General features: G+C 47.1%; 1 protein-coding gene across 5 annotated transcripts in view; it reads right to left on the reverse strand.

The window, feature by feature from the left end:
• The window catches only part of SCML2 (Scm polycomb group protein like 2), a 163,840-nt gene that overhangs the window by 96,311 nt on the left and 54,823 nt on the right, over positions 1 to 12,706 (reverse strand). For 4 of the 5 annotated variants that reach the window (XM_073574195.1, XM_073574178.1, XM_073574187.1 and 1 more), the window contains one exon: positions 8,232 to 8,302. In XM_073574195.1, the coding sequence (XP_073430296.1) occupies positions 8,232 to 8,302 (71 nt within the window). Of the gene's footprint in view, positions 1 to 711; positions 7,290 to 8,231; positions 8,303 to 12,706 lie in introns of those variants that run through there. The other variant, XM_073574214.1, reaches the window with a different exon arrangement.

Below are 12,706 nucleotides of genomic sequence, written 5' to 3' on the forward strand. Positions count from 1 at the left end.
TGGTCACTACAACGTACTGGTCACTAAAATGGCAGTTTGCAATTTTCAATCAGCAACATCCAGTGCTGCTTGTTTCTGGAAAACACCCATGGAGTCAAAATCATCACTACCTCTGTAGATAAATTCCCAAAGGGGTATAATTTCCAAAATGGTGTCACTTGAGGGTGAAATCTGCTTTTCTAGCACTTAGGGGTGCTATATATGGAGTCCACAAACTATTCTAGGAAAATCTGTGCTCCAAGAGACAAAATAGCGCTCCGTCACTTCTGAGTCTCTCTGTATGACTAAGCAGTCCAGTACAGACATACATGGGGTATTTTTACCTTCAGCAGAAATTGTGGGACAAATTTTGCTGCCATTTTTACCCATTTCACAGTATAAAAATGTAAAATTTGGGGCTAACACACAATTTTGGTGGTAAAAACATGGATTTTTGTGAGTACTCACCGTAAAATCCTTTTCTCCGAGACGCTCATTGGGGGACACAGAGACTGTGGGTGTGTGCTTCTGCCGTCTGGAGGCCGACACTAAGTGTACAAAAAAAGAGTTAGCTCCTCCTCCGCCGCATACACCCTCGCCCCTAGGCCGGGCGTAACTCAGTTTAGTGCATAAGCAGTAGGAGAACGCGCCTTAAACTCAGGCAAGAAACTATATGTCTGAAAAAGGGGGCCACCCTAAACCTTGTACAAGGATTTGTAAAACTCAAAATAAGTAAATGCCAACTGGCTGATAGGGTGGGTGCTGTGTCCCCCAATGAGCGTCTCGGAGAAAAGGATTTTACGGTGAGTACTCACAAAAATCCATGTTTCTCCTTCGTCTCATTGGGGGACACAGAGACTGTGGGACGTCCTAAAGCAGTCCTCTGGGCGGGATCTTAGCTCACCCAATCCCTGCTAATTTGCGCCCCTGATTAGAGGTGCGCAACTGCTGCCTGGAGAATCTTTCTTCCCAGGCTTGCATCCGAGGATGCCTGGGTATGTACGTTATAATGTTTGACAAACGTATGTAAACTGGACCAGGTAGCTGCTTTGCATACCTGCTCCGCTGAAGCCTGGTGTCGTAGTGCCCATGAGGCACCCACTGCCCGTGCCGAGTGAGCCTTGATCCCTGCCGGAACCGGCGTGCCACTGATTTGATAAGCTTCTTGGACCGTCAGGCGAACCCATCTGGCCAAAGTCGCTCTGGACGCAGCGAGCCCCTTCCGCCGTCCCTCTGGAACCACGAATAGAGCGTCTGTCTGGCGGAATGGCGCCGTCCTTGTCACATACCTCCTAAGAGCTCTTACCAGATCCAGGGTGTGCAAAGCCTTCTCTACCCTGTGCACCGGTGCCGGGCAAAACGAGGGTAAGACGATGTCTTCGTTGATATGAAATGCAGACACAACCTTCGGCAAGAAGGGGGGAGCTGGCCTTAAAACTACCTTATCCTTATAAAAGGTTAGGAACGGTGGTTTACAAGATAAGGCCGCCAATTCCGAAACCCGCCTAATAGACGTTATGGCTACTAGAAAAACGACCTTTCTGGACAGGTAAGGTAAGGAGACCTCTTGCAATGGTTCGAAAGGGGCCTCCTGAAGGGCTCTGAGCACCAAGTTCAGGTCCCATGATTCCGTCGGCGCCTTATAGGGGGGTACTAAATGTGCGACCCCCTGCATAAACGTCCTAACCTGCCAGACGGAAGCGACTTTTCGTTGGAAAAGTACCGACAGGGCCGAGATTTGCGTTCTGAGGGAACTCGGGGCCAACCCTGCGTCCAGCCCTGCCTGTAGAAAAGCCAGTACGTTGGGGATCGAAAAAACCAGAGGAGCCACTTCACGATCCCTACACCAACGGAAGAAAACTTCCCAAGTTCGATGATACACCCTCGCCGAGGAAGGCTTTCGGGCACTCACCATCGTGGCCGCCACATCGCGTCTGAATCCTGCCTGTGTTAACAGCCAAGATTCAATGGCCACGCCGTCAAACACAGGGCCCCTAAGTTCGGATGGCAGATCGGCCCTTGGGACAGTAAGTCCGGCCGATCTGGAAGACGTCAGGGTACGTCCACCACTAGTTGGACCAGATCTGCGTACCAGGCCCGCCGGGGCCAGTCTGGGGCCAGCAGAATTGCTGGAACCTTCTCTCTCCTTATTTTCCTGATAACTCTTGGAAGCAGCGGCAGCGGGGGGAACAAGTACGGGAGACGAAACTGGTTCCACGGGAGCACCAGCGCGTCTGCTGCGATTGCCTGCGGATCGAGGGATCGAGCGACAAACCTTAGTACTTTGGCATTCTCTCTGGATGCCATAAGGTCCACGTCTGGTGTCCCCCACCGTTGGCAGATCTGCTGAAAGATCTCGGGGTGCAGGGACCATTCCCCTGCCGCGACCCCCTGTCGGCTGAGAAAATCTGCCGCCCAGTTTTCGACTCCTGGAATGTGCACCGCTGAAATTACCACGCGGTTCTTCTCCGCCCAACGTAGTACCAGTCCGACCTCGCGCATGGCTGCCTGGCTGCGCGTGCCCCCTTGATGGTTGACATATGCTACTGCTGTAGCATTGTCCGTCTGGATGCGCACCGGCCGGTGTCTCAGGAAACACTGGAAATGTTGTAGGGCCAATCGTATTGCCCGTATCTCCAGAATGTTGATCGGGAGAACTATCTCCTGAACGGACCACCGCCCCTGGGCTATGTGACTCTGGAAAACTGCTCCCCAACCTTGCAGGCTTGCATCGGTCGTCACCACCAACCATTGTTCCGGGGGAAAGGGTTTCCCCTGGACCAGAGACGAGTCGCGAGTCCACCACCGGAGTGAACCCCGTACCAGCGGAGACAACTTGCACCGATGACTGAGAGACAGCAGCCTCCGGTCCCATGCTGTCAAGAGCGCATGCTGAAGCGGCCGGAGATGGAACTGGGCAAACGGGATTGCTTCTATCGCCGCCACCATTCTGCCCAAAACACTCATGCCATACCGGATGGATCTGGAGCCCGGCTGTAGAAGGTTCCGTATCCCTTGCTTGATTTTTTGCGCCTTGTCCTGAGGGAGGATCACCAGCCCCCGGGAGGTGTCGAAAATCATGCCCAGGAACACGATTTTTTGGGCTGGAACCAAAGACGACTTGCTCCAATTGATCAGCCAGCCCAGACGGGCCAGGGTATCCAGAGTAATACTGACATTGTCCTGGCACTCCTGAAACGACGGCCCCTTTACCAAAAGGTCGTCCAGGTAAGGTAACACCGTTATGCCCCGTGCATGCAGGATGGCCATAACCACCGCCATTATCTTTGTAAAGACTCTGGGGGCAGTGGCCAGACCGAAGGGCAGAGCCACGAATTGGAAGTGACGTCCTCCGATCGCAAATCGCAGGAACCTCTGGTGTGAGGGGAATATCGGAATATGCAGATATGCATCCTGCACATCGATTGAGGCCAGGAATTCCCCTGGATCCATGGCTGCAATGACCGAGCGGAGGGATTCCATCCGGAATCGCCTGACCCTGATGAATCTGTTTAGGATCTTTAGATCCAGAACCGGCCTCACAGTCCCGTCTTTTTTGGGGACCGAAAAAAGATTGGAGTAAAACCCCTGCGACTCTTCGCCCTGCGGCACTGGGGCGATGACCCCTTTGTGCTGTAGCGATGTTACAGCCTGTAACAAACTCTCCGCCTGCGAATCTGTTTTGGAAAGTCGCGAACGGAAGAATCGCTGAGGTGGCCGTCCAACAAACTCTATCTTGTACCCGGACGATACAAGTTCTGCCACCCAAGTGTCGCGTGTCACTGCGACCCAAACGTGGCTGAACCTTAGTAGGCGTCCGCCCACTCTGTCGTCCGTAGGTACGGAGTGCCTCCAGTCATTTAGCTGGAGGCTTTTGGGGCTTGGCCCCCTTCGCTCTGGGTAAATGGCCTCGGCCTCTACCCAGCGGATTGGCCCTGTAAGAGACTTGTTTTTCCCTACTCTGGCCATCGTTTGCGGAGGAGTACGCCCTGGCCGAAGTCCCCCCCCAGGGGCTACGAAAGGGTCGAAAACGCCTTTGCGTTTGCCTGAATGCCGGGCAACTTCTCTGCTGCGGAAGGAAACTACTTTTCCCCCCTGTGGCTTCTGAGATAAGCTTGTCCAGCTTCTCACCGAACAGTCGATTGCCCTGAAACGGCAATGAGGTTAAGGATTTTTTAGAGATAGAATCCGCTTTCCACAGTCTCAGCCATAATGCACGCCTAATGGCAATCGCATTCGCCGCCGCCACCGCCGAGCACTCGGCCGCGTCCAGTGAGGCGCTGACAAGATAATCACTTGCTCCTGACATCTGATTTGCCACCTCTAAGACCTCCGCGGGGAGATCCCTGTCCTGGAGGGCCTTATACAGAGCGTCCCCCCACGAAACCATGGCCTTAGCCACCCAAGTCGCCGCAAAGGAGGGGGCCAGAGCCGACCCTGCTGCCTCATATACCGAGCGGGCAAGCCCGTCCATGAGGCGATCAGTTGGGTCCTTTATAGAGGAAACACTGGGTATCGACAATAGCGATCTTGATGCTAAACGTGATACCGGAGGGTCCACTACTGGCGACTCTACCCAAGCCTTATGGAGCTCAGGAGGAAACGGATACTTTGCCTGCAGCGCTTTTTGCATTGCAAAACGCTTATCCGGGTGATCTCTATGTTTCTGGACTAGCTCCTCAAACTCCGGATGCGTGGCAAATCTTCTATGTGGTCGCCTGGATTTCTTAAAAGAGACCTTGTGACCTGAGGCTGTGGGCACATCGTCCTCGATCTCTAATGTCTGGTTGACTGCCTCAATGAGACTGTCCACCGAATCCTGGAACCCCAGACTTTCTAGATTCCAGGCCTCTTCCTCCTCTCCTTCATCCTGATCGCTCCCAGAGCTCAGTGACGGGGAACGGGATGCCCTAATACCCGCCGCCGAAGCCCCGGAGGGTCCGGCTGACGGGGAACGAACCCTCTTGATATGAGCTTGCCTGGTACTGGAGCGACCTCTAATGGTTGGAGGGTCCTGAGACGAGGACGAGCTCTCTTCCGCCGGCAGACCCCCCTCCCTGCTCCTGCCCGGGCCCTGAAGGGATTCAATTGCCCTTGTAAGGGACAGCATAGACTGCGATAAGGACACCGCCCATTCCGGGGGGTCCTGACCCCTGGGTTCAGAAACAGTGGGGGGCTCCTGGGCGCGCTCCGACTCACAGGCTTCACAATATTTACCCGCCTGTGCCTTTGGCAGCCTGACCCCACAGGACACGCAAACCGCGTAAAGGAAAGAGTGAGCTTTCCCTTTGGCAGACATACTTGCACAGGCTGAAGGCAGAGTAGAAGGAGGAGGAGGGTAACCTCTTCCCTGACAAGCAGCGTGGTTCTCCAAACGGAGATACACTCACCCACCGGCTCCTGTCTGCAGTACCCCTGCGTGGATGCGAGGTGTTAGGGCGGAAGTCTCTCCGGAACCTATATCGCGCGTCTCCGCATTCGCCGCCGCCACCGCCGCGTCAGCGGGCGGGATTTCCGGCTACCACCGGAAGTCAGCGGGCGGGACTTCCGGCTACCACCGGAAGTCGGCGCGCGGCTTCGCGCGATTGCAGCGGGGCCGCGACCGCCGGCGGGCTTCCGGCCGCGCTCCGATACACGCGGCGTGCGGAGCCCGGGTGCAACGCCAACTTGCGGTGCGCTCCAGGAGCGGATCCCCCATATATTAAAAGGTGAGCAGGACCATCCGCCGTGCAGGCGGGGGGGGGGGGCTCTGTCGGTTTTACTCGCGGCGTACCGGAACCCCCGCTCCCGCTCTCACCTGCGCCTCCGATTCAGCCCCCTGGACTCACAACCAAGGGGTGGACGGGGCCTCCATACACTGCTGTTGTAGGAGAGGAACAACGTGGAGGCTGACCACTGGTTCTGCTCACACGCGCCTGATGAAGTTGTGGGGAAACCGAGTCCTCTAATCAGGACGCGTTGCCCCTCTTTCGTTAAAAAATAGATGTCTGGAAAAAAGTCCCAGATGTGTCCCTCGGTGCGGGAGAGGACACGTGGAGGGTTACTCACACGTGGTCGCCCGTTGGTGATTTGGGGAGATCGGATCCTCTCTATAGGATCCGTCGCCCCTATCTTATCTTCATAGAAAAAAGGGAAAAAAAAAAAAAAAAATCTAGTCTGGAACTCCAGACTGCGTGTGCCTCCATCAGACACTAAGCAAAAACTGAGTTACGCCCGGCCTAGGGGCGAGGGTGTATGCGGCGGAGGAGGAGCTAACTCTTTTTTTGTACACTTAGTGTCGGCCTCCAGACGGCAGAAGCACACACCCACAGTCTCTGTGTCCCCCAATGAGACGAAGGAGAAATTCAATTATTTTTTCTTCACTGCCCAATGGTACAAAATTCTGTGACACACCAGTGATGTCAATATAATCACTTCTCCTCTAAATGAATTAATTGAGAGGTTTATTTTGTAAAATGGGGTCACTTAAGGAGGTTTATGCTGTTCTGGTGCCTCAGGGGTTCTGCCAATGTGACATGGCACCCTCAAACGAGTGCAGCAAAATCTGCACTGTAATATGGAGCTACTTCCCTTCTGAGCTTTTACACTGTGCCTCAAAAGTAGTTTTCGACCACACAAGGGGTATCTGTGAACTCAGGAGAAATTGCACAACAAATTTTGGGGTACATTTTCTCCTGTTACCCTTGTGAAAATACTAAATTTTGGGCTAAAAAACATTTTTGTGGGAAAGTGTGATTTTTTTTATTTTCATGGCTCAACCTTATAAACTTCTGTGAAGCACCTGGGAACTTTCAAATGCTCACTACACATCTACATAAGTTCCCTGAGGGGTCTAGTTTCCAAAATAGTATTACTTGTGAGGGGTTCACACTGTTTAGACACATCAGGGGCTCTCCAAATGCGACATGGCGTCCGCTAATTATTACAGCAAATTTTACATTCAAAAAGTTAAATGGCTCTCCTTCCCTTCCGAGCCCTGCCATACAACCAAACAGTGGTTTTCCCCCATATATAGTATAACGGCGTGCTGGAGAGAAATTGTACAACAAATTGTATTGAGCAATTTCTCCAGTTATACTTATGAAAATAAAAAAAAAAATTGGGTCTAAAGGAAAATTTTTGTGAAAAATAGTTAAATCTTTATTTTTTCCTTCCACATTCCATTAATTCCTGTGAAGCACCTGAAGGGTCAATAAAACGTCTTAAATGTGGTTTTGAATACCTTGAGGGGTGTAGTTTTTAGAATGGTGTCACTTTTTGGTATTTTCTGTCATATAGGCGCCTCAGTCACCTCATATTTGAGGTGGTCCCTAAATAAAATAAAAAAAAAATAAAAAAAATAATGGTTTTGTAAATTTTGTTGCTAAACATAAAAAAAAACAAAAAAAAAAAAAACTCGATCGTCAACTTTTAACCCTTATAACTTCCTTGCAAAAGAAAAAATGTTTCAAAGATTGTGCTGATATAGAGTGGACATGTGGAAAATATTATTTATTAACTATTGTGTGATATGACTCTGATTTAAGTGTATACAAATTAAAAGTTTTAAAATTGCAAAATGTTTAAAATTTTTGCCAAATATCCGATTTTTTCACAAGTAAACGCAACTCATATGAACATTTTTTTTAACACTATCATAAAGTACAATATATCGCGAAAAAACAATCTCAGTATCATTGGGATCCACTGAAGCGTTCCAGAGTTATTACCTCAAAGTGACAGTGGTCAGAACTGAAAAAATTGGCCCGGTCAGGAAGGTGAAAACGGGCTTCGGGGTGAAGGGGATTTTTAAGGGTGATTTAAAAACACATCTCTTTACACATGCTTATCATCTCAATTCAATTATCTATCTCTCCCCTATTCCCTCTTCTAATTTTTCCTCAGATTCTGTTATCTCTTATTCATCTGTCTCCATATCCACCATGCACCCAATAGCACTTGGTAACTGTACCTAAACAGATACAGGCTGATGACCGGCTCATGCAGCTTTATATCATAGCCCCTATTTATTATTATAGTGATGGCTGGACCGTATATGACAAGCATGTTCTACCTTATTGTGTCGTCCCATCTCCTTAGATTGTAAGCTTGCTCACTCCTTCTGTAACTGTTAAACTATGTGTTACTTTGTGACGTCTTGATTGTCTGTACATGTTCTCAATTGTAAAGTGCTGCAGAAAGTTGGTGATGCATAAATAAAATTATTATGAGCGGTGGCTGGTCATCTTTAAGTCACTGGGAGAATAGCGTACCTGTCTAAAGTAGTGAAAAGTAGCTGCGATCGAACCAGTAACCTTCAAGTATTCTTCCCAGTTAAACATTTCTGAAAATAGATGAGAATTTAGTGGATAGAAACACGAAAGCCATGAGAGAAATCAGTCCATGTTAGAAAAAATATATTCTCCAACTGTATCAAATAGAATAAGACTGGTTTTAAATTATTCTTGTCATCCCTAAACAGAATAAGTAGATGTACAGCAAGAGATTCACTTACAATATGTCCAAATATCAGGCAACAAATATTGGCAGAAAATAGATCACTGGTCTAGGAGAATAGGTAACTCAAAGTCCTAGGAAACTGAATATTTGATGGCATTTGTTTATTAAAATATGTGAGACCTTTAAGCTCTAAAATTCGGCTACTTAGAATGTCAGATATCACTGCAGATTTTCGGGGTCCTTCAACAACCATCTATTGTTACAGGGAACACGAGGGTCAAGAATGTTCATTTTTAACACATCAGATTCTTTTGTTTGGAAGGAAGATAAGCCATCACCCAAGGAATCTTGGCCCCCATACACATAGTTGGACTAACGAGCCAATTTTGAGAGGATAGATTGACCTTTTAATGTTTGTGAGGGCTTTCCAACTTGCTTCAGACAGATAAGGATCGGGAAGCTATAAAGTACCCGACTGAGGTATCTGGCAGATGCCAACTCCCCTTTCCCCTGAAAATGTGTAAATACAAACATTCATGTATATGGCCGTAGTAAGGGTAAATAAATATCTAAGGTGTGTGGGCACCATTACTTCTCTCTCCCTATGGAGACGACATACATGCTTGGCCAATGTAAGCAAATTTATGGTGAAATGGGGTTGGAAATAATTTCTAAACTAAACCAGTTTTAGGCCAGTAGTAATGTATAGTTGCTAGAGTTGGTGTTAGGGCTCATACTCACTTGCGAGAGACTCGCACGATTCTCGTGCGAGTCTTTAGCATGAAAACCTGGCACTGCCGCCGGCACGCGGACCGGAGTGTGCGGCTGCAAGAAAAAACATGTAGGCGCACGCTCCAGTCCGAGTGCCGGCGGCAGTGCCAGGTTTTCATGCGAGAGACTACCACAAGAATCGTGCGAGCCTCTCGCAAGCGAGTATGAGCCCTTAATGTGTTCATGTGTCCCATTCCATCTGTCATGAACGTGGTCTATGACTACTGCGCAGGAGCAGGAGTACCGCCACTTAACTGATGGCAACCACAGTTCTTCTTTTGACCATCTAGCCTGGCGTGTCGTCACATGTATGTCAAGCTACTGCAATGATGTTGCGTTAGGCAGTCTAATCAAAAGAAGAGACACAGATGCTGGCAGTTAAAAGAAGGCACTCCTATACCCATGCAGTGGCAACAGATCACTGTTGTGGACGATGGAATTGGACATGTAAATAGATTCATACTATTCGTTGCAATAGTTCATTTGCTGACCTGCTGAAAAAAGTCTCCTCTAAAAACGGTTAGTATCATACTGTACAGCGAAAACATGGCCATGCACAATAGATGGAAGGAGGTTGATAGCTGAACAGTCAATGAGATTGCATGATAAGTGAAAGGGCGAAGAATGATCAATCTTTCTTAACATTCGTTCGAATATCATTTGTTGAAATTTTCTTCATCCAGACGAAAAATTCAACCTCAACCAATACGAGTGGCACGGTGGCTCAGTGGTTAGCACTGAAGCCTTGCAACGCTGGGATCCTGGGTTCAAATCAGGACAACATCTGCAAGGAGTTTGCATGTTCTCCCCATGTTTGCGTGGGTTTCCTCCAGGTACTCCGGTTTCCTCCCACATTCCAAAGACATACTGATAGGGAATTTAGATTGTTAGCTCCATTGGGGACAGTGCCAATAGTGTCTGTAAAGCGCTGTGGAATTAATTGTGCTATATAAATGAGTAAAATAAATAAAATAAATTTCAGATGATGACAAAAAAGACGCTGGTGGGTAAAATTTGACAAACGGACTTAGCCGAAACTTGACGCACAGTCATCTGTAAAAAAGTTGGCCAAGCTTGAATTTATTGGACAAAAAAAAAAAATATTTGGTCTACAATCTTTCCTTTAAAGCACCACTCCAGCATTTTTTTTATTGCGCACTGGAATAGGACTACTGCAGGTTCTCTGCCCCTAGTATTATACTTTCGAGCCATTGTCTATACCTACTGAAGGTCGTGACCTGCCACATCACTGTTTGCTGGGCGATTCGAAAGTCTATGAGAGCCAGTTCGAGGCACTTATAGACTTACATTGAGAGCTTGTGACTGTTAACTCTGATTTCCGATCAGTCAGAAGCTGGGATCACAGGATGGCGGTGAGGAAACAAAATGGCACTGGAACAGCTAAAGATCCTGGCTGGTAAGTAGAATCATAGAATCATAGAATCGTAGAGTTGGAAGGGACCTCCTGGGCCATCTGGTCCAACCCCCTGCTCAAAGCAGGATTCGCTAAATCATCCCAGTTAGATGTCTGTCCAGCCTCTGTTTGAAGACTTCCATTGAAGGAGAACTCACCACTTCTCGTGGCAGCCTGTTCCACTCATTGATCACTCTAACTGTCAAAAAGTTTTTTCTAATATCTAATCTGTGTCTCCTCCCATTCAGCTTCATCCCATTGCTTCTAGTCTTTCCTTGTGCAAATGAGAATAAAGTTGATCCTTCTACAATGTGACAGCCCTTTAGATATTTGTAGACAGCTAATAAGTCTCCTCTCAGTCTTCTCTTTTGCAAACTAAACATTCCCAAATCCTGCAACCTTTCCTCATAAGACAGGGTTTGCAGACCGGTCACCATTCTGGTCGCTCTTTTCTGAACTTGCTCCAGTTTGTTGATGTCTTTTTTAAAATGTGGTGCCCAAAATTGGACACAATATTCCAGATGAGGTCTGACCAAAGAGGAGTAGAGGGAAATAATTACTTCACGTGATCTAGACTGTATGCTTCTGTTAATACATCCTAGAATTGCATTTGCCTTTTTTGTTGCTGCATCACACTGTTGACTCATATTCAGTCTGTGATCTATTAGTATACCCAAGTCTTTTTCACATGTGCTGTCACTTAGCCCTATTCCTCCCATTCTATATATGCTTTTTTCATTTTTATTGCCCAGATGTAGTACTTTGCATTTCTCCCTGTTAAAAACCATTCTGTTAGTTGCTGCCCACTTCTCCAGTTTATTTAAATCTTTTTGAATCCTCTCTCTCTCTTCTCTAGTATTAGCTATCCCTCCTAGCTTTGTGTCATCAGCAAATTTAATCAGTTTACCCACAATTCCTTCATCTAAATCGTTGATAAAGATGTTGAACAATACAGGGCCCAGGACAGAGCCCTGTGGTACCCCACTTGAGACATTCTTCCAACTGGATGTGCAGCCATTTACGACCACTCTTTGGGTCCGATCACTAAGCCAGTTATGAATCCACCTAACAGTTGCCTTGTCCATTCCATACTTAGTCATTTTTTCAATAAGGATTGTATGAGAGACTTTGTCAAATGCTTTGCTGAAGTCAAGATATACTATATCTACAGCATTTCCTTGATCCACCAAATCAGTAATACCATCATAGAAGGAAATTAAATTAGTCTGACATGACTTATTAGTTACAAACCCATGCTGACTCTGTTTAATCACTTCATTCTTATCCAGGTATTGACATACATGTTGTTTAATAATTTGTTCAAAGATCTTTCCTGGTATAGAAGTCAGACTCACCGGCCTATAGTTGCCTGGGTCCACCTTCTTCCCCTTTTTGAAGATAGGAACAACATTTGCTCTTCTCCAGTCTTCTGGCACTTCTCCTGTTCTCCAAGAATTTTCAAAGATTATGGAGAGGGGTTCAAAAATTTCTTCTGCTATCTCCTTCAGTACTCTGGGGTGTAATTCATCTGGACCTGGAGACTTGAATACATTTAGGTTAGCTAAGTGTTTCCTCACTATCTTTCTGTTTATAGATATCCTGGATTCTTCTATTCCCTTAATAGGACAGTGAATAACAGTTGATGTTACATTTCCTTTCTGAGAGAAAACAGATGCAAAATAGGAATTTAAAAGTTCAGCCTTCTCAACATCCTGTCTTACCATTTCATCATTTTCATCCTGTAAAAATCCTATAGCATCTTTGACTTTTCTTTTACTTTTGACATATCCCCAAAATCCTTTATTATTGCTTTTGACATCTCTTGCAAGCCTCAATTCATTTTCAGCTTTAGATAATCTGATTTGTGCCTTGCAGGTTCTGCAGACAGCATTATATTCTTCTTTAGATATGCCTCCTTCTTTCCATTTTATAAACATTTTTTGCTTCCTTTTTAGCATGTGCTTAAGTTCTGTGTTCATCCATCCTGGTTTCCTTAAATGCTTCCTATTCTTCCCTCTTTTCGGAATTGTTAACAACTGTGCTTTGAGAATTTCATTTTTCAAGATTTCCCAAGTATAATACTAGGGGGTCAGGGAACTTCGA

The sequence above is a fragment of the Dendrobates tinctorius genome, unplaced genomic scaffold (genome assembly GCF_039654945.1).
Source record: "Dendrobates tinctorius isolate UK_male_01 unplaced genomic scaffold, ASM3965494v1 ptg000007l, whole genome shotgun sequence".
In the NCBI taxonomy this organism is placed as follows: domain Eukaryota; kingdom Metazoa; phylum Chordata; class Amphibia; order Anura; family Dendrobatidae; genus Dendrobates; species Dendrobates tinctorius.